Source organism: Quercus robur, chromosome 8 (genome assembly GCF_932294415.1).
Source record: "Quercus robur chromosome 8, dhQueRobu3.1, whole genome shotgun sequence".
Lineage (NCBI taxonomy): Eukaryota > Viridiplantae > Streptophyta > Magnoliopsida > Fagales > Fagaceae > Quercus > Quercus robur.
In genome coordinates, this window is record NC_065541.1 from 50,292,743 (window position 1) to 50,315,845 (window position 23,103).

The 23,103-nt window shown below is 34.3% G+C and overlaps 1 protein-coding gene across 1 annotated transcript; it reads right to left on the reverse strand.

The window, feature by feature from the left end:
• Nucleotides 1–11,553: 11,553 nt before the first annotated feature.
• Nucleotides 11,554–18,520, reverse strand: LOC126696867 (caffeic acid 3-O-methyltransferase-like). Its single transcript, XM_050393594.1, has 4 exons — nucleotides 18,018–18,520; nucleotides 13,055–13,365; nucleotides 12,794–12,858; nucleotides 11,554–11,935 (listed from the first exon to the last, which is right to left on the reverse strand). Exons 1-4 carry the CDS (start codon nucleotides 18,449–18,451, stop codon nucleotides 11,639–11,641), a joined length of 1,107 nt encoding a protein of 368 aa, XP_050249551.1. The 5' UTR covers nucleotides 18,452–18,520; the 3' UTR covers nucleotides 11,554–11,638.
• Nucleotides 18,521–23,103: the final 4,583 nt, after the last annotated feature.

Sequence of the window (23,103 nt, forward strand, 5' to 3'; positions counted from 1 at the left end):
TTTTAGCCAAAATCCGAAGCAGGGACTCGTCACACCCCATCTCTGGTGTGACTGAGTCGAAAACCTCCCTTGTCATCTCCATCTGCTCTCTCATGAGCATACCTAATATGGCTCCCCTTCTCCCTCTTTTGCTCCTTTTACTTTCTTTTCATTGCTTCCCTCTTCTTCTCCTCCTTCCCGCTCATGTCCTCCATCTTCTTTTTCCCTTGCATTCTTCAGCGACAAGAGTTTGCTGAAGTGCTTCCATGTGTTCCAATTCGTCTTCCTTCTCCTTCATTATTTTTGTATAAGGCTCTTCTCCTGATATGAGCAGCACTGAGGCATAGATTTCAGAGAGACTTTGAAGGCGAGTTCAGAAGACACCTGATGGTTTACTTATTTGTATTACGGATGTTGTTATTGTTTTAGCAGTTCATTTTTTGTATAGGCTTGTTTAAGCCCTTCCTTGTACGTTGTAACAATTTTTCATATTAATAAAAGTTAGTGTTACTCTATTTCGTATGTCTTGTTTATATATTCTAACAAATGTGAAAGCGCTGCTCGGCATAATAGTATAGCATTTGAATCAATAATAACTAAGGCCAAAGTAATCGTTGATAAAAAGATGCCACGATAACTTTAACAAAATTATTATGCAACATAACAATCCGACCAGTGAGGAATGAGACTTATCTTAAAGTTAGCCGTGATGGGTGTTAAATGCTCGATAAGGTGTAAGAAGTAGTTATCCGAGGACATGTTACCCACCGGATGAATGGCCTCCTTAGGTTGACGATCATTAGGTTATTCTGCCATCTCCATGATACGCGAGCCTTAACCTTTTCCAGTGTTTAAGCCGAGAAATTTCTTCATTCGGGCAGTTGATTTCCCAAGAAGCCTGAGTCCGAGGACTTTGCAAAACCTGAGTTTTGTTTAGGACTTATGCGTTTTATCTTATGTACTTGATTTTTCCCTTAGGCTTGAGTTCGATACTTGTGTCTTTATCGGTACTTGGTTTTCCCTTTTAACTTGAGTCCGAGGACCATGCAAGCCTTAGGCTCTGTTCGAGACCAATGTCTGCACCAGTACTTGGTTTTCCCTTTTAGCTAGAGTCCGAGGACCATGCAAGCCTTAGGTTCTGTCCAAGACCAATGTTTGCATCAGTACTTGGTTTTCCCTTTTAGCTTGAGTCCGAGGACCATGCAAGCCTTAGGTTCTGTCCAAGACCAATGTCTGCACCAGTACTTGGTTTTCCCTTTTAGCTAGAGTCCGAGGACCATGCAAGCCTTAGGTTCTGTCCAAGACCAATGTCTGCATCAGTACTTGGTTTTCCCTTTTAGCTTGAGTCCGAGGACCATGCAAGCCTTAGGTTCTGTCCAAGACCAATGTCTGCATCAGTACTTGGTTTTCCCTTTTAGCTTGAGTCCGAGGACCATGCAAGCCTTAGGTTCTGTCCAAGACTTTGAGTTCAGATTTTCCCTTTCATTGAGCATTTCCCGAGGTGCCAAACAGGGTGTCCCTGGGCCTTCACGCAAAGCGGGCTTGGGCCGCGAATTCAATGAATCCGCGGATTAAAAGATATTTCTGCAAACTCTGGCCACGCAGTACTTCTCTGACGCCCCAAGGATCGAGGCGCGCCTTTACGATGCTCCTTGAGTCTCTTGGCTGCAGTTGATGTTGGAAGTTGAGCCAAGACTACTTTGTCTGTAGTGCTCCTTGGGACGCCGCGTAAGTTGACTGCCATTATCTTGTCTTTTCAAATAAATAGGAGGGAGAGAGGGTTGCTTTATATATACACCCATCCTTTTATTTTTCTCTCACATCACGCTTCCCATATCCGGAGCTCTCCTTTCTTGGCATAACATGTTGAAAACGAGGGTTGGGAAGAAAGAACTTTCTCCGCCACAGAAGCGCCGTGTCCTCATGAGGCTTATAACAGTAAGGCAGGGGCACGGGAAGCACAAGTTCAGGAGAGTACTCCATCTCCATCGAGGGGGAACGGCGTCTCTTCCTCTTTTAGTCAAAATCCGAAGCAGGCTCTGTTCATGCCGGCACTCTGGTATGTCAGAAGAAAGATTCTCCGCCATCAGCGCCTCTGCTTAGCAGCAGGCGAATATTTAGAGAAAGCCCCTCAGTTTCCCACTCCCTGCACCTTTCCTTCAACGGTGCCAGGCTCAAGTTGGGTTTCTTTGGCTGCCTGAGTTATGGGCATGTAGGAGCGCGGGGGAAGAATAAGGTCTCGGAGCTGTAGCCAACCTTTCCTCCGACATACCTCCTCGGCTTTCTCCAGCTTTCTTGTATTTTTCTTTTTCTTGCTTATGTAGTAAGCTTTGACGTATGCTGATTCCAGCTTTTCATTGTACACTGTACTATTTCTTCGTTGTAATAAAAATGGAAATTGATTTACATGTTTTAAGCGTTGATCTACTGGGCAATACAACTTTGTGAACGAATGTGCTCTATGTATGTGTTGCTTTGAGAATATTTAGAGCTAAATAGCCTGAAACGTAATCTAACTCACTCCAACTTATCCAATACTATCAGGCAATATATCGATAATTTGTAATAAATCAAACTTAGTAAACTGACCGGGGTAGCAGTTGACTACTCTTGTGATAAACGCGCAAATGTCGCCCAAGAATGATGACCTCCTCACAATCCATCCGATCTATCGAACGGGAAGTAGGGTACTCCGATCGTGCTTTTGTGTATCTGGTTTTTCATTTGCGTATTTGGTTTCCCCATAGGTTTGAGTCCGAAGACTATGCAATGCCTCGGTTCTGTCCATTACTTGTAAGATTTCTTTTTTGTACTTGGTTTCCCCATAGGCTTGGGTCCGGGGACCATGCAAGGCCTTGGTTCTGTCCATTACTTGTAAGATCTCTTTTTTGTACTTGGTTTCCCCATAGGCTTGGGTCCGGGGACCATGCAAGGCCTTGGTTCTGTCCATTACTTGTAGGATTTCTTCTTTGTACTTGGTTTCCCCATAGGCTTGGGTCCGAGGACCATGCAAGGCCTTGGTTCTGTCCATTACTTGTAAGATCTCTTTTTTGTACTTGGTTTCCCCATAGGCTTGGGTCCGAGGACCATGCAAGGCCTTGGTTCTGTCCATTACTTGTAAGATCTCTTTCTTGTACTTGGTTTCCCCATAGGCTTGGGTCCGAGGACCATGCAAGGCCTTGGTTCTGTCCATTACTTGTAAGATCTCTTTTTTGTACTTGGTTTCCCCATAGGCTTGGGTCCGAGGATCATGCAAGGCCTTGGTTCTGTCCATTACTTGTAAGATCTCTTTTTTGTACTTGGTTTCCCCATAGGCTTGGGTCCGAGGACCATGCAAGGCCTTGGTTCTGTCCATTACTTGTAAGATCTCTTTTTTGTACTTGGTTTCCCCATAGGCTTGGGTCCGAGGACCATGCAAGGCCTTGGTTCTGTCCATTGCTTGTAAGATCTCTTTTTTGTACTTGGTTTCCCCATAGGCTTGGGTCCGAGGACCATGCAAGGCCTTGGTTCTGTCCATTACTTGTAAGATCTCTTTCTTGTACTTGGTTTCCCCATAGGCTTGGGTCCGAGGACCATGCAAGGCCTTGGTTCTGTCCATTACTTGTAAGATCTCTTTCTTGTACTTGGTTTCCCCATAGGCTTGGGTCCGAGAACCATGCAAGGCCTTGGTTCTGTCCATTACTTGTAAGATATATATATTTTTTTTAAAGTAGTCTTTTCTCTATACTGATTTATTTTTCGAAGGTCGGCCCCTAGGCCAGGGAGGGAGGAGTTGGCTCGAGGCCGTAAGCCCCTAGAGCTGTCCGCTCCGTTGGCAGTGCAAGGCGTAGCCCCTAGAGCTGTCCGCCCCGTTGGCAGTGCAAGGCGTAGCCCCTAGACGAAGCTTATGGCGGAGCAACTACTACACGTCGCCGGAGATGAGAGAAACTCGTGAATCTCTGTTTGCGAGAGGGCTGACTCATGTGCCACTCGTGCCAACGCGCAAGCCTTTCCCACGGACGGCGCCAATTGTAGGGACACAAAATCTTTAACGGCCCAAAAACGATGTTGGGCTCGCACACGGAAAGTCCCTCACAATAATATTTGTAGAGAGTGGGCCTGAATATCCAGCCTAAAGCTCTTTCTCATATTGGTTCACCTATAGTCCGGCCCGAAGTGTCGCCCTGTGATCCAACGCTGGCCTTTCAAGCCCACTCTCTACAAATATTATTGTGAGGGACTTTCCGTGTGCGAGCCCAACATCGTTTTTGGGCCGTTAAAGATTTTGTGTCCCTACAAGTTGCATAAAACATTATTAGTAGGGAAAGACATCTTGTGCATCTCCAATAGGACCAGTACGAATAGGAAAGTGTGCATTCTCCCCTTTGTTTTCCATGAGTTTAAGGCAAGCTACCTAACCCTAAAAGATTAAGCGTCTATTTGGATATTGCTTATTGCTGAAAATTAAAAACACTGTAGCAAAATAATTTTTAAATGTGTGAATAGTGTTGTGAGACCCACTTTTAATGAATTTTTTTTTAAAAAGTACTTGTGGGTCCCATGAATAGTGCACGGGACCCATTGAGTTGGACGCAAATGCAGCTGAAAAATCATTTCAGCTCTATCCAAACATTCACTATTTTGTTCTTAGGCATCACACGAAGAGCTTAATTTGAACTTTTTGTGCTTTCCTTTATTTCTTTTATGCAACCATCTATGTTGTCTTCCTTTCCAGTTGTTTGCATACAAGAACCTGGATTTCAAACCAGACAGGTTAGTGTCAATTTGTTATTCGGACTCAATTCACCAAAAACTTAGTTCCAATTACATAATTGCTATCATTTGGAAGAATTTTTAAGAAAATATTTTTCAACATGGGTCATCAACAAAATTTCAGGAAAACTCTAGAAATAATTAACTTCATTTAGAGGGAACAAAGGAGAAGGACCCTGATTAATAACAAAGTTTGAGTAAGATATTCTACACAATTACTTGCAATAGGTAATAGGAAATGAAAAGAACTGAAGGGGATGGAGAGACATCCACAAACAAATATTTACGTTAGTCACATAATATTTAGTGAGTTTGAACCTCTTTTACCCCGTACCAAATGCCACATTAGTGAGTTTGAACCTCTTTTCTGATGGTAAGAGAGCAAACTAGGATCTAAGTAACCATACACTTCGTCATGATCAGTTAAGAGTAAATGTGGTATGTTATGATGATTTTGAGCATCTCAGGAGTTCTCATATTGCAGCCTACAGCAGGAAAACTTGTCAATAGTTGTGCATGCTAAGCAAGGTAGTTTGTGATCAAATGAAATTTGCCACTCGGGGTTTCAGGGCAAAAACCACAAGGATTGTATGCATCTACAGAAGCTTCATGATAGCAAGCTTTAGGTCTATTTGGTTGGAGGGATGGAAAAGTGAAAGGACAGAAAATGGTGGGAGAATGGAAAAGTGGGAGGATAGAAAAGATTTTAATTTATCTCATTTTTGTTTGGTTGGGAGTGGAAAAGTGGAGGGATGGAAAAAGTGAGTTTGTATAAATTTACTTATACACCCTTGTTAAAAAATGATGGCCAATTAAAACAAAAAAGTGACAAACAACCAAAAAAAGAAGAAGCAATCACCCAATTTATTAAAAAATAAAAATCATGTCCCAAAAGAAAATCATGTCTAGTTAAACCAAAAAAAAAAAAAAAAAAAAACAAAACAACTATCACACCCACAACCTGGGAAATATATGATAAAAAAAAAGGGAATGGAGAGAGAGAGAGAGAGAGAGAGAGAGAGAGAGAGAGAGAGAGAGAGAGAGAGGCAACGTGCCCACCCAACCCAAGAAATCAAAAAATAAAAAAAGAAAAAAAAGAAAAGAAAGAAAGAAAGGAAACATTCAGGAAAGAAAAGAAAAGAAAAAGGGGCAACGTGCCTAGCTCCCAAAAGAAAAAGAAAAAAAGAAAAAAAAAGAGGAGCTGAACATGAACATTTTTGTCCATTAAGTAGCCTCATTTTATCCCTTTAGTTTTCTCTCCATTTTGGAGAGAAAACTTTTTGGTGAGACTGGAGAGAAAACATCCAAGCCGCACAATTTATTTTCCTCCCTCTCCACCTAACCAAACATACAGGCTTTTTATGAATGTTCAAATTGACAGCAAACCCAAAAAGTGATTGAAACAAAGGTTATGGCCATTCAAAAAACCTTTCTACATATTTCTCAACAAGAATGATTCCTTTGGTCACAAAAATTGACTCTAACCAAATCAAACACCTCCCAACAAGAGCACTTCAATACTAATAATAGACTCATAGATATGTCGTAAAACCACACTTCAATGGCTGATTCATGATTAAAGAAACCAGAACAAAATCAGAGAGAGATGAAAAATAGGAAGCTAAAATCTCAATTCTCATGAATGAGCCACAAATAGGGTCCCCTAACTAATCTGAGCCTTGGCAATCCCTTAACATGAAAAGGTAGCCAATCACAGCATCCAAATCTGAGAGTGTAGGTGCTGCACCATTTGATGGAAGATACAAGGAGTGCCATCATTAGTTTGATTAATAAGAATAATTTCATTATCCAATATTTAGACACAAAACATCCCATATTGATATCATAATATCACCAAAAACTGGTCCTTACCCTATCTCAGTAATTCGGCAAAATAGTTTAGAAGAGATTGTCAGCTCCTACAAAAGATACGTTCAACCTACAGTGCAATTCCTTACCCTATCTCAGTAATTAGGCAAAACAATTTAGAAAAGATTGTCAGCTCCTACAAAAGATACATTCAACCTACAGTGCAAATGATACAGATTCCTTATCTTTCTTATTGAACTCCATAACAGTCGAATTACAGATAAAACAAGTAAAAGAAATGGTCTTAAACCCAGCTCCAAATGCCAAGTCAAACAATTCTTGTTGCATCCGCACCTTTCCTCCCAGTTTTTGAGTCATCATAAGCATATCAAGTAGGGATTTGCCCCATGCAAAAGTAGTAATCTCTGGGAAAATTGGAAGAATTTGCTCCACAACGATTACCTTTCCATCTTTTGGAAGAGAATTGTAGCACTACTCTAGCCTATCCTGAAATACTAACCTACAGTTGAACCCTTGTTTCAATACCTAATTGGACTTAATCTTCCAGTAGCCTTCTTTCCCTTAATGCACAAATCTCCAATCTATGACTAGCCCTTTTGCACGGATCCTAGTACGTGACTAACTCCAGCAACTTGAATGGATGTTATTGGTTGCAAAGTTCTTCACTTCATCAACAATAAAAATCAAGAAGTACTTGGTTACAAAACCCTATGGTAGTAGCTTCTTGGTCTCTGTATCCGTGTGTGATGGCTCTTAAAATAAGCCTTATATATCTCTAGGGTTATAAGAAAAGAAACCCTAAACAAATACATAAGCTTGAGCCGAATTTCAGATCTGAAAATCTAAAAATCAGAATTCTCAATAGATCGAGCTTCTATCAAGGCATCTGTTGAGCTTCTCATTTAATCTTAATAGCAGTATCTATCGAGCTATCTGTCGAGACTTAATGAAATAGTTTTTCTTCACTTGTTTCTTGGATCAATTTTCATGCCTTAAATACAAACACTTGATATGCTTGAACAACATATTCTTGATGTATTAAACTTAACTTAGATCTACCAAATTATAAATAAAGTGCATTTTTTCAAAGGATTTGCTAATTACATAAAATATGACCCAAACATAGAGCAATTTAGAGCAAGGTAATGTATATGAAGCAAATCATGAATAAAAATAGGAAAAAAGACATGACACACCAACTAGCCAAGGAAGACCTTGTCTTGAAGCAAGGCCATGAAGGGACCTAATGAAACGCCATCTTCATTAGGCACAAAGTGTTTATTCATAGGAGTAAGACTGTAGAGCATCTGAAAAGACCCAAAGTTCCCATCGTTCGCACCCACAATGCAACCAAGCACAGAGTCGCTGACCAGCAGCTTGAGAATGCGGTATGGCTGCATCGGGGTTCTTGGTGGGCATTTGAGCTACAATTTGTGAAGGAGAGAGCTTGGCTCTAGGACGCGCTTTGGCTAAGATATCAAAAACCCCAAGCTCAATGGCCTTAAGGCCATGGGCAACACAATGGATGTCACCAGCTGCGTGCATGGCATGGGAGAAACTCTCTTCTTCTTCTATTTTTTTGATCACCATCAAGAATGCTTTAGTGGGATTCTTTGGGAGAGGCCATTAAATAAAATTTGAATTGATTTGAACCTCTTTTGTTCACAAACTAGAACTTTTGTTTATTGGATTTATAGAGATTTAGGGGCTGTTTGGTAGTGTAACTAGAATAACAGTTTTTAGTGTTTAAACAACATTATACGTATTTTCACAAACTTTTTCACCTACAAGTATTTCTAAAAAATACAAACAACATTACTAGAACATCATTACCAAACGGGCCTTGAATGATTTAAGGATAAGAAGGTTGGATGCATTGGGTCCAGCTTACACTTTGACTTAGCTCATTAAATGAGCTTGTTGGACAAGCTGCTGAGAAGTCAACAAGTTTAAAGGAGCTTCCTTAAGAAGCTTGCCAAAAAGGAAGAATTGAAGTCATCTTTTTCTCAATATTACGTACAAAATCAAGGCAAGTTGGCTTGCATTTATTGTGAATTGATGACAAGCGTGTGGAAGGAAGAAAAGAAGATAAACATGAAGAAATAAAAAGAAAGGTCATTCGGCCATTTGGTGCAGAGAGAGTCCTAGAGTGTGAGGACATTGTAGTCTTGAAAAACTGCGTGAGTGAGTGCAAGCAAAAGAGGAGAAAAATATAGAGAGCAAGAGAAAATTGTGAGAGATAAACTGTGAGGAAAAGAGTAGTTAGCGAAAAGAGAAACAAAGTTTTTCTTTGCTCAAGTTGCATATCTAAATATTGTAATTTTTATTTAATATAGTGAAATTATTCGGAGTTTGTCCTGTGATTTTTTCCTTTCCTTCAAGGAGAAATGGTTTTCTATGTAAATTATTGTGTTCTTGTGTGGTTGTGCTTCTATTGTGTCTGCTAAAATTTATTCCCACTTATATTATTATATAGTATTTTTCCCAACAATGAAAACTAATGCTACCATTTTTTTTGTTTTTTTTTGTTTCACACTTGTTCACCATCAATATGTATATATATAATTTTTGACATATTGCAACATCATTGTTTTCAAATCACATTATTCCGTTGCTCTTTTAATTGTATCCACTTTGTTTATAATTATATAATACCTTGAAAATCTTCAAATAATGGGTTAAATAATGAAAATAACAATATTTAAAATTCTAAGTTTTATTTCACTGTTTAAAATTTATATACTACTTTATTTGATAGTCTAAAATACCTGTAATATGTACTACTTTATCTGAAAAATTAATGGCTCATTTTTTTTTTTTTTTTTTTGGTTACTACTACAATATTATTTTAATTTGTTACTTTCTCTAGTACTTACTAATATGACCACACGCAACTCTGAATCTATGAATTTTTTTATTAGTAAATTCTATTAAATAGGAATATACCGCTCATGATTTCAAGTACCCACTTGAAAATTTGATATCTAGAAACATTGTTGTAATCAAACCGTAGAAATTCCATCTTGATCACTAGATTTTCAGAATTATGAACTTGGATCTTTGATTGATGCTTTGAAAGAACTCAGTACAAACAAATTCTAGATGCAAAGGCACTGCTCTCCAAAGTTTGTAATCACATCCTATAAGGTTTCTTATATACCTAGGCTTTAATAGCACGAAACCCAAGAAATTTGGGTGGCGGACTAGGCTTGAAAACTAAATTCTGCCACAATTCTCGACATGTCGAAATTCTATCTAAATTGGTTGTTATGCATTAAAACTCTTTTATTATAGTTTGCCAACCTAGTCCTATGGACTAAACAATTCTATACAATGGGAGAAATATAGGATAATCATCTAACCATAAATGCTCCCAACCCGGAGATACTGCCTTGGTGTTTAAAATCCTTGTATCCTAGTTGCATGCTATAGTGGTAGATGAAAAGACCTATTCTCTCTAAATATCAAAATAATTAGAAATAATGTGATACAATATATAGAATCTACCTATTCTCTCAAAATTTTTTTCACTAGAAAAAATCACCTCATAATTTTAAGTTGAAAAGGTAAAGTTTTTTGGCATAAAGACAAATCGTATGTTTGGCAACTATATATATATATTCCAATTTTCTGTTTTCTAAAACTATTTTGTATTTTCTAGATGAAAAAACTTGTTTGGTAACTCAAAAAAAAAAAAAAAAAAAGTTTTCAAATCTCAAATTTTCAACGGGAGTTGAGAAAAGCAAGTATTTTGCTTATTTTCAATTTCCTTCACAAATTAAGTTTTGAGAACAATTTTTGTTTTCTGTTTATTTTGGGTTGCCAAGCAAGTTTTATAGTCTCAAAAATAGAAAATTGTTTTAGAAATAGAAAATAAGAGGAAAAAACAGTTACAAATATACAATGACATGATTTAGCTAGAAAATACGGAAAAACCAATTACACTTAACGAAGTCTAGGCTTCGAATCGTGGCAGGAAAAAAAAAAAAGAAATCAAAAGCACAATAACAAAATCCAAAACTTGTGGCCAAACCCAAACCCACCACTCTCTCCCTCCCTGCTCCACTTCCTCTCGTCATCCATGAAATCCTCTTTGGTTCATGGCAAACTTCAGCATCAGTTACCAGTGATATATGAAGAAATGACCCAAGCCTAGAGTTAAATGAGATTTCATGTTCAGCTTTTGGTCTCATGTTTGAAAGATACAATGCCTATTTGTTTAGCTAGCTTGTTTTAGTTTGGCAGCAAATGCATGTACATGATGTTCTGGCATGGGATTATTTAAACACGTACATCTATTTGCTTTTTATTAGTAAATTTATAAATTAGCCTAAAGAACAGTTCATCACTTATGTCAAACAATATAATTTGGGTTAAATAATTTATGATCTAAATAAAAACTAAGTGCTCGTTTGGATAGCACTTATTAGTGCTGCGTCTGTGTTTCCTCAGTTTTTTTTTTTTTTTCCTTTTCAGCCACAATGGTTGACCCGTTCTTCTGTGAACAGTGCATTTGTACACTGTTCACAGGTCCCACAAACTCCACTTTTTATCAACTTTTTCATTAAAAATGAGTCCTACAGCACTATTCACACATTTAAAAATTATTTTGCTACAGTGTTTTCAGTTTTCAGTTTCAGCAAAATAAGTTCTATCTAAACAGACTCTAAGTCTCATCATTTACGTCTTTGAGTAAGGAATGTAGATGTCATGACAACTTTGGCACTGGTTGCTCCTTTAGACGGGTCAGTAGGAGTGCTAACAGAGCTGCTCACTCACTAGCTGTTTGATCTCTTCAAAAATTGGTTTTTGGGTCTGTTAAAGTCAGTTTTGGGCCTTTTGGCCCCCTGATTTTTGTAGATTGTATCACAGAAATATGCTTCCAGAAGTACAACTTTGATTTTTCATGCCTTCAGCAGGTGCAAAATTTAGGCATTTCTAGATGCTAGGATTTCATTTTACGGCTGAACATGAAAAACTAACAACTTGAACTTAGAAATTTTGGATCAAATTTTTTTGATGTGAGCATCTTTATTTTAAGGTTCAGAGAAATGAAGGATAATATTACAAGCAAATCTTACTTAAAGAACTCCATGACCCAAAAATTACAGACAAAACATTCATATTTGATGCCGCTAAATCCAGCTTTGGTTGCCAAGGCAGTAAATTCTTGTCGAGTCCTTTCCTTCCCTCCTGGGTTTTGAGTCATCATAAGCACATCCATTTGAGAGGTGCACTTTGTAGAACTGCTAATATCTGGTGTAATTGGAAGAACTGCATCCATGACTATTACCTTTCCATCATGTGGAATAGCGTTGTAGCAGTTTTTCAACAGTTTCAAGCAATGTTCATCATTCCAATCATGAAGTATCCACTACAAAATTAACCAATTATGGCATCAATTTTTTTTTTTTTTTAATTCATATTCATTTTTTGCACAAAACATTTAGGGTCTGTTTAGATATCGCTTATTTTGCTAAAAATTGAAAATTGAAAACATTGTAGCAAAATAATTTAAATGTGTGAATAGTACTGTGGGACCTAGTTTTAAAGTTTTTTTTTTAATTTATTTTTTTAATAAAGTACTTGCAGTCTCGTGAACAGTGCACGAGACCTACTGGAAAAGCATAATCCCACATCTGAAAACGTAAAATGCTCTTCTCAAAAAAAAAAAAAGAAATTGTCCAAATGCTTTTCAGTACTATCCAAATGAATACTTAATACTGAAGGGTATTACTGTTAAAAAATCAAAGAAATTGTCCATATACTTATTTTTTATATATAAAATTGTCCATAATGGTAATAAAGTGAGATTATATGTCATAACTCATAACTTAATCCCTATCCCGATTGATGTGGCAATTGAGTTCTTGTAATTTGACTCCATTTCCGTATCAACTGGAAGAAATCTAATTTATTTACTATTGTCGAGGGTGTACAAAGTTTTTTGAGCACTTGATTGTTTCACCAATTGTGTATAGTCCCTCTTCCCATGCACTCTACATAATTATAGGGAGAAATCCTTTGAGAGGCTTGCTAGAGAGGTTTCAAAGCTAGGACCTTGTGAATCTCATGATACCTTAGGAACTATTAAGAATTTTTCCCTTTTTGATAAGGTCTAATTGAGAGTTTGAGACAATCCAATGGGAATATAAGCATTACAAGTTTGGATTTAAATCATGGCAATAGGTCAATCAAAATAGGACGCCTACAAATTAAATATGGAACTAACCTTAATAAAAATGTTGTCCCCTTTAGGAATGCTTTCAAACATATTTCCTCCTAAATGTTCCACACCTGCAACATAAGTTAACACCTCTCTTTATCTACATATATTGTGTATTTAACTATTTATACACCATAGGCTATCTAGGCTTTTAAAATTATCATATACACATTATTATTCCACAAAAACCACATGTTGATCACATTTTAAGCTAGTGAAATAAGAAAATGCCATTATGAAAAAGGAGACTATGAATTAAAATAATACCAGGATAAGGTGGAGCATGTTGTATAACATGAGGCAAGTCAAAATTAATGCCTTTGATGTGGGGGTATCTGGAAGTGATTAAGTTAAGAGTAACTCCTAGCCCACCACCAACATCAATCAGTTGTCTGAGTTGCTCAAAACCTTTGTAAGACTCAAGGGTTTGTTTAATAACAATAGTAGTGTGGTTGAGCATCGCTGTGTTAAAAACTTGATTGAACCTGGGGTCCACGGAGGGATACTCAAAGGCATTCATGCCATAGACCCTGTTGAATGGAATTCCTCCCTCAAGAATAGCGCCTTTCAATTGGGGCCTGTGAACAAGTTCAGGTTAGATAGCACATATCATTTATTAAAAATTTTAGTAGCATGTGAATTAGTTAGTTGGAGTATTAGCTTAATAAATTTAGGTCTAATTATATTATATTAATTCTTCAGTTTTTTTCTTTAAATAAAAATTTCTTTACATAGGATTTCCACTCATGCATTAATAGCGTTTCATAACAAATTTCACTTCCAGGCAGTGCCAAAGTTGTCCTTTTTTTTTTTTTTAATTATAATTAAATAGAAACTTGAAAGGAAAAGAGAGTAGCAAGGACAGGGCCAAGATTCTAGCTTTAGGGGAGGTGGGGGTATGAGCAAAGCATAAACTAAAAAAGAAAAAATAGAATTCAATGAAAACATACTAGATATGCTATGAAAAATTAGTATCCATTCAATGTTAACAAAATTAAAGGCACACATAATTTGTTTCTTTATACATTTTAAATCAATCATTTATAAAAATAGAATTTAGTGTTCTAAATCCTAAAAATAATATATAATTGATTATGCACTATATATACTAGTAGAAAGTTTTTTATTCAATTTACAAAGTCAATAGTTTTAAAAAATTATATTTATTTTTGTTGCAAAACCTACTTTTAACGATATTCATGATTGAAAATGTTCATCTTGTAGTTGTACTAAAAACAAGAAAGGTAAATACAAGTAAATTCACCTTATAAATAAGTTGATAGGTTGTTGATTTTTTAATCCTCATCAACCATTTGGCCTAATTCAAAACAAATGATTATAAATATAAATAATAATAATTAAAAAAAAAAAAAAAAACATATGGGTGCTTTAGATGTACTTCCCCATCAACATTTTCAAGAATATATATATATATATATATATATATATATATATGCGCACATACACAAATTAGAGCAAAATACTAAATTAGAATAGAAATGAAAGATTAATCTTACTTGAGAAAACCCTTAAGTCTCTTATTTTTTCTGGTTGCCCTTAATTTTCTTTAGACTTTTTAAAAAAAAAAAAAAAAAAAAGGTAGTATAACTATAAAAGAACAAAAATACTGAAATTTTATTTTAAAGATGCTTTATGACAAAAGATGCTTTTGGGTGCGCGCGCTGTTTTTTATGACAAAAGATGCTTTTAGTGGAGTAAGCACAGTAAGTATTTGTGCCTTCATGACACTTGTTAACAAAGCCTTAATGCATGATGTGGGACAATGGGAGTATTATATACGAGTGAATATGTTTGAGAGAGACAGCGGGCATGCTTAGTTGTGAGCTCTTCTACAGAGTAGTGACCCATCTAAATTAAAGGAGCTTCCAGGGCCGAAGTTTTCATGAGTCATGACATCTACATTGCTTACCGAAACGCATAAATGAAGAGATTTATTGGCATTTTTTTTTTTTTTTTTTTGAGAAACAGATTTATTGGCATTTGGTTCACTGAGATTTATACTTGATGCAATGCTCATTACAGTGATGTAACATTAAAATGTTTGGTTCATTTTATTTTTTATAACATTAATATAATTTAAGATTACAAAATATATTACATTATCTTAATCTCACCACATTCTTTTTTTTTTTGAAGAGAATCTCACCACATTCTTAAACAATGCAATATTGTATTTTTGTATTGAGATTACATTAATGTAACATTCAAACGAACCAAACGGCCCCTTTAATGTTATTTTAGATCATTAATTATTTAACCGAAGAAAAAATTAAAAAAGAAAAGGTGTAAAACATGGCATTGAACCTACCATAACAAAAATAATAACTCCATATTGTGGAACACAATGTAAGTTGTAATTGGTGGTAGGGACAAAGCTAGGAATTTTTGTTTGGAGGGCCGAGGTAAAACTATCCTATTGATTTGTGATTCTAGAAAAACGCAAACCACGACATACTATATTCATACATACATGTCTACATGCACTAGTTTATAAAAATAAAATAAAATAAAAAACCTAAAATCCAAAGTATAAGTCACAACTCATATATTAACAAGCTAAACACCTAATTGAGCATCTAAATGTCATTTTTCATCTTGCGTTTTTCTTATTTTTATTAAAAACCATAAGTCCATAACATTAATAGAAATTAAATATCAATATATAACAAAACTAGACTATATTTACAATTGCAAGAAATGATATTTATCGAAATTAAATATAATAAAATCACTATAAGAACCATAAAATAAATTGAATTTAATTAAGTTCAGCCAGATTAGACAACTACAGTAAATAAATTAAAAATCAGTTTCATAGCTCTCAATAGAAATTGAACTAAAAAAGAAAATAATAAAATAAATAGAAATTATACTTAAATAGCACAAAAAAAGATAAAGAAGAAGAATAATTTTGTAACATAGAATGCATTGTAGAAGAGAATGAATGGTATGAGATTGGGAATGGGAAAGGAAAAAAGAAAAAGAAAAATACTTTTATTGGTTTGCATTGTACTTGCAATGTAAACTTACATTGTAAACATATAAAATATAGTAAATGTAGTACATATTTGTAAAAAGTGTACAATATATAGCAAAACTATAGGTGAGTTTGGTTTATCTTTTTAATAAGCTTTTTGAAAAGTGGCAGTTTAAAAATTTGTGGTATGAAACTGGGTTATTTTGAAAAGCAAAGTGTTTGGTAAAAACTGTTAAAAAATGTTTTTTCAAAAAGCTGAATATTTAGCTAGCAATTACAAAAGTAGCGATTTGAGTTATAAATTACCAAAAATGACAAAATGTATATATAAGGAAATTTATTTCATACTTAGTATTAACTTCTTAATAATAATAATAATAATAACTTTATGTTAATAATGAATGACTCTCTTAATAAAAGATTTTGTATAAAAATATTTGGCTTTAGCATTAATTTCTCTTTTCAAGAAACGTTACGTCCACAATTTTTTTGCAATACTTTCATAATAAATCTTATGTAGTAAGCTGTTATTAGTTATAATTTGAACCTATCACTTAAATTATTTTTTTACTTATTATTAATAACCAATAACAACCTATCACTTAGAATTTGTTGTGAAAATATTATGGAAATAACATTTCTCTTTTTCACGAAGAATACAAAATTATTATCTTAAAAGTTGAAACCCAATAATTTTGGTAGAATTAATCTCTGTAAAATAAAATTTTATTAACACTTCTTTATCACGTTTTTGACATGGCAGACTATGAGCGATTGTATTTCACTTATACATATACTCATAATTTTTTCTCCACCATCACATACTCTACAACATCACAATTGTAAAAAAAAAAAAAATTGCAAAATAATCTATGTTCTTACTTCCTATATTTTCTTCCAACATTGCTTTACCCAAATCCAAAAACTTTTTTTTTCTTTCTCTTTTTTCTTATCCACTCGTTCATTTCTTCCTCATCTTCTTATTTTCCTTCTCATCTTCTTATTTTCCTTTTCTTTTACTTTCCTCCGCATACAGCCACACACAGGTTTCATTCTCATATTTATTTTCCTTTTCTTTTTCTTTCCTCCACACAAAGCCACCCCCCCCCCCCCCCAACACACACACACACACACACACACACACACACACAAGTCTCTCTTGCTCCCTCTCTCTACTCCATATGTTTCATTTATCAAAAGCTCTACTGAATTCAAAAAGTTTTTTTGAGATTAGATATGTAATATGTAAATAAAGTACAAAAAAAAAAAAAAAAAAAAAGAAGAAGAAGAAGAAGAAGAAGAAGACAAGATAGCACAGCAGCATAAAGGAGCAGAAAAAACTATGGGCAATTTAGAAAAAAAGAGAAACTCACCAACAATAATATTTTTATTTTGAGAAAACACGTTTTCACCCCCTTAAAGTCGAACCAAAAAGGCACTATAAAGTAGGCACTATAATCCTATCAAAAAACAAAGAAGAAAAAGAGGCACTATAAAGTGGCACGTTGGTGGAACATATTTTTCCTTGCCTTGTTTTATGTTTTCTTTTTGTTTTGTGAATCCAGCACGTGACTGGGTGTTGGAAATGACAAAGAAATTTGACAAAAGCTTTATTTCTATGGCCCACATGTAATATATGAATAATAAAACTATTTTAATATTTAATTTGAGCCTTTATATTGGTTTTTTAATAGTAATTTTTTAAGAATATTTTAATAGTAAAATTGTTTAAATAGTATTATTATAATTTTTTTTTTTTTGGATGGGGAAACATATGAAATTGATAAATATTTAGAATAGTATTATTATAATTATTGGATAGATATTTAGACTTGAAATTGATAAATTAGCTGAAATATGGACTTATAGTTTTAAAACTCTCAATAAATTATATAGATTTTGAACAATAATATATAAGGAAATATATGTATATAAAATTATAAATTAAAAAAAGTACAAAAAAAAAATTCTGAAACAATATACCAAAACAACCCAATACCAAAACTGAAATATTCCGTTTTAATGGACAAAAACACAGGAACAGTATTCATAACATTGGAACAGTGTAAAGTACTTGTGTAGTTGTATTCCACCATTCCTAATGGACCCCAAAAATAAAAACGTCAAAAGTTCAATCATGAAGGTCCAATTTTTTCATGAACTTTGATAATCATAATCAACTGAGCAATAATGAGCAAGGTAAATAAGAAAGTAAAAAAAACAACAACGTACCAGCTATCCAAGAAGACCTTGTCCTGAAGCAGGGCCATTAATGGGCACAATGACACTCCATCTTCATTACGCACAAAGTGTTTAGATACAGGAGAAAGACTGTAGAGTCTCTGGTAAGAACCAAACTCATCAGCAACCACAGAGCAACCAAGCACAGAGTGACTGGCGAGCATTCTGAGAATGCGGTCCAGCATCACGGTTGCCTCAGGGTTCTTGGTGGGCATCTGAGCTACAAACTGTGAGGGAGAGAGCTTGGCTCTTGGACCCGCTTTGGCTAGGATGTCAAAAACGCCTAGCTCAATGGTTGATTGCAGTGCCATGGGCAGTGCACAAGAGTTCACTAGCTGCATGGCATAGGGGAAGCTCTCTTCTTCTTCTTCTTGTTTTAAATTACCATCAAGAATGCCTTGGTGGGATTGTATGGGAGAGGCCATTGCAGAAAGTTTTAAGTTGAATTGAACCTCTTTTGTGTTCACAAACTGGAAGTTTTGTTTGGTGGATTTATAGACTGATATTATTGTGGTACTAGTGGACAACAGCTAGCTATCAACCTTTATTTTATTTTCCACGATAAGCTGTGTACCTATGTTGACAAATTCGAGTACTGGTCTGGACAATTATTGTTATACCAAGACCTGCTGTTTTATTGCTCATGTGAATCACGTACATCATATGTGGAAAAATAATAATAATAATAGAAATATTACTTTGGACATTCTCACAGTAAATGAAGAGTTCATGTGAGGACTAATTATAGCTTGACACCTAAAATTTGTTGTGAAAATATTGCGAATATAATTGTTACAATATAGAAAGAAAGCTAAATTTTGCACACTTCTTATTACACACTCCATAAACAATCGGAATGTGTTTGTAAAATATGATTTCACATCCCATAAAAAAAAAAAAAAATCACAATGATATCTCCACAACATTTTCATAATATTTTTATAACAAATCAGAAATGGTTAGTTGTTATTGGTTCTAATTTGAACTTATCACTAAAATTACTTTTCTACTCTACTAATAACAACATGTAACAACCTGCCACATAAGATTTGTTGTGAATATAGCATTTCTCTTAACTGAAATAAAAATATAATTTCAGTTCGGCACAACAATTAATGTATTTACAATAAGCATGCAATAGTTGGTGTGCTTAATAATCATTGTCATGAATTAAGTACTTCTAACTTTTGCAACAACTCTGCGTATGATTTGCTTGAATTAAGTAATTCTAACTTTGTCAACAGGGGATGGTTCAATTGGTAAGGCTCGAGCGCTTTGTCTAACTTACTTAGATTCGAGTTTTGCTGCTAGAAATCTTTTGTTGGTGGGCATCCATAAGGGTTGGCCTGCGAGTCTTAACCTGAGCGCCTTACCCCGAAACTGGCGTAACTTAGCTAACTCTCATTTTTTATTACCCAAAAAAAAAAAAAAAAAGTAATTCTAACTTTTGTAACAACTTTCACATCCAAAATGTGATCGCTTAACATGAGGAGCATGATGTTACACTAAAGTTGCATAAAATATTATTTGCAGGAAATACATCTTAACTCCAACACGTCAATGAAAGTGTGCTGAGTGCATTCTTTCTTCCCCTCGTTTTCCACGATTTAAAGCCAAGCTACCAAACTTTTGGCCAAAAATCACTTTTAATACTTTTAAATATGGTACGATTTCATTTTAGTCAAGTTCAATTATTTCAATTTAGATTGCGTTTGGGATAAACTATTTCAATTTCAATTTCAATTTAGGCTGACTTTAGTCAAGTTCAATTATTTATGGGTTCCAATTAGCTTAACTTGTAAAATCTCTGATAGTTGTATGAGAGATCTGAGGTTCAATCCTCGCCTACACCAAAAATTGATTGATGTCTTGGTTTGATGATAAAAAACTATCATTAGGAGCGAACGTCATAAGTTGAAACTCTCTAAAAAAAAATTATTTCAATTTATGTTCACCCTTATCATTAATAAACTAGTGTGTAGTCCCGTGCATATGTACATGTATAATTAAAAACAATCACAATTATATGGTTCAAATTATACATTTTTTTAGAAGATATTTAAATTATACATAGTATTGACTTACACTTTTTTTAAACTATATATTTCTAAAATATGTAATGGTTTCTCATTATATATATATATATATGATTTAGAGTTTAATTAGTTTTAGACTCTTCGGTTTTTGCACCCAATAATTCACTTGCCACAAATTAAAAATTTAGATGGACACGTTGCAAAAAATTAAACTCCAATTGAAATCCAATTTAGAATCTAATTGGATTCAAATTATTCAAATTTTATTTTTTACACTCAATAATTTACTTGGTACAAAATTAAAAATTAAGTAGGACATATGGCGCAAAATTGAGAATCTAATTAGATTTTAATTGAATTCTCAATTTTGTGCCACGTGTACCATTTAATTTTTAATTTTGTGCCAAGTGAATTATGAGTGTAAAAATCAAAGAGTCTAAATCTAATTAGATTCTAAATTGGATTTCAATTGGAGTCCAATTTTTCGCCACGTGTCCTTCTAAGATTTTAATTTTTTTGACAAGTGAATTATTGAGTGCAAAAACCAAAGAATGTAAAATCAATTTATATAACAAGAAACTATTACATATTTTAGAAATGTATGGTTTAAAAAAATATAAGTTAATACAATGTATAATTTGAACCGTATAATTGTGATTATTTTTAATTGTACCCGTACATATGCATGGGGTTACACACTAGTATATATATATATAAATGGGGTGAGCAAGGAACAACCTGACCTGAAGGGTTTTAGGTGAGTTAGTAAATGTTTGGTTTGGGTTTGAGTCTAGTGCTTAGGAATTTTCAAGTTGGTCTCAAGTTTAACCTGATCCGTCCGTTCCTAAAATTAAAAAAAAAAAAAAAAAAAAAAAAAAAAAAAAAAAAAAAATTCCTCTCTTGAGTTTTTCACCTTTGGTTTCTTTCTAGTTATATATCCTAATGTAGTGTTCTTAAACCAAAAAATCGTCTTTTGAAATTTTTTATTTCCGATTATAAATATAAAAGAAATTCGCATTATCCCTCTTATTTCCTTTTTCAATTTAAAACCTGACCAAATCTCCTCATTTAAGACCCAAACATCTTTTATATTTTCAAAATTTTAATCTAATTCAAATTTGAATTAAACTTTAAAAGGAAATTTATTGGCATTAATGATCTAATTGAGTTAACATATCAGATTTTAGTGCAATAAACTTTTTTTTTTTTTTGAGGAAAATTAGTGCATTAAACTTGAATTAGGAAATATGCAATTGCCAATTTGATTTCCTTACACACCACTCTATCTTTGCATTTCTTTGTTCTGTTGATTGGATGTCTTAATTTTTTTTGAAATTGTTAAACATAGAAACTTGGGATAGATGTCTAGAACTAAAGGACTTAAAATGGCTGAGGCAACCTAGTAAATAGCGTTGAGTAGAGAATGAAAGCCTTTATAGGTGGATGAAAACTAACAAGAATTGAGTCCTCTATAATCTATACAACTCAACCCCAAAAGAAATCTAAGTTAAAATGGAAATCAAGTGGGTTAAATTGTGTTAGTTTGTCTCGCCGCTTAGGTTCATAGCTTAAAAAGTGGGTTCTAATTAACTCAACTGGTAAAATCTTTGATAGTTGTATAAGAAATCTAGGGTTCAATTCCCCGCCTACACCAAAAAGTAATTGGTGTCTTGGTCTGATGATAAAGAGCGATTATCAGGATTTTAGCTAACTTTTACCTTTATCTATAATACTTTCAGTAAAAAGTTTTCAGTTTAAGCCAAATAAGTGGATTCCAAACAAACCCTTAAATGTTAAAATTTGGTCAAGCTCTCAAATTGGAAAGAGATCATGAATGTCAATATCAAAGAAAAGAATCCAGCACCGTGCACCCTTAGCGCGATGATTACTCTACAAGTATAAGTGCTTTTGGGGTGTGAGGGGACAAGGGCCGAGATTCAAGTCTCCAGGAGGGAGTTTCACACACATATACACTTAGATTAGGTTAGAGTAGAATCTATCTTTTATCCCCCCCCAAAAAAAAAACCCAAAAATCATAAGGAAATAAAAAGTCCAAAACAACTTGGGGAAAAAACACACATTTATGCCAACTTTTAAATAAAAAATAGTTAAAAAATTATTTATTACACTATTAAATATTAACTCTTATGCCAGTTTTTAAACTTCATATAGTAACTTTTGGTAATAAATTTAGTATTTATTATTATTATTATTGTTATTGTGGGTGCCTGAGGACCGAGGATGAAGTTGAAGAGTTGCAGTGTTGATGTGGGGATATCACGAGCCCGAGGAGAGTAAGGGATGAGACAGAGGACTCTGAGGCATTTTAGGTGGGAAGAATGGTCTGAAGAAAGAGGATCAGTAATAATAGGGAAAGTTTCCAATTTGGGGTAGCCTGTTGCCTCCGCATTAAATGGTGGGTAACAGCTTTATCAGCTGCATTGATGAGCTAAAAAAAGTGGTGTCAAATGTCAATAGTTGGATCAGATAAGAACTAGTAAAATTTTCCTAACTCAACTATTGTGAATTTTTTTTGTATTTGTATGTAATGTTGTTGTTCCATCAAATATATTTTTTGAGTTAAGATGGGACATATTTTCTATAGAATATCATTCATTGTGTGTATGTTTCTCTCCGCTGTCCACATACATAGGCATTTGTAACATGTTTATCTTATGGTTGTACCGTTACACCAAGGAGGCATTGACAATGACCCTAATCATAAACAAATTCCACACCTTGCTAACCAAAATTGAACATATAAAATCATAATTTCAATCCCCATTACCCCACAAACAAACTCAAAAAAATAATCAATGACTAAATTAAAATTTCTTTTAGCTGAATAAAAAGGGTACAAGGAGACTACTATTGGAAACTACCTTCTATGTCATCTGTGGATAAAGAATTAACAATAGATGTGCTCTTTTTATAGTATTTTTTGGTATGCTCTCCATCCAAAAACCTTGATTTTATTAGGAACTTGAAGTTTCCAAAGATTTCTCCATACCTGTTGGCCAATTGGATCCTTAGAGCTTTCA

Coding starts and splice junctions, on each gene's coding strand:
- LOC126696867 (XM_050393594.1), bottom strand. CDS start 18,451: ATGGCCTCTCCCATACAATCCCACCAAGGCATTCTTGATGGTAATTTA. Junction 13,366..18,017: donor AAGGTCTTCTTGGATAGCTG/GTACGTTGTTGT, acceptor ACTTGTTCACAG/GCCCCAATTGAAAGGCGCTA. Junction 11,936..12,793: donor GGGACAACATTTTTATTAAG/GTTAGTTCCATA, acceptor TTAATTTTGTAG/TGGATACTTCATGATTGGAA.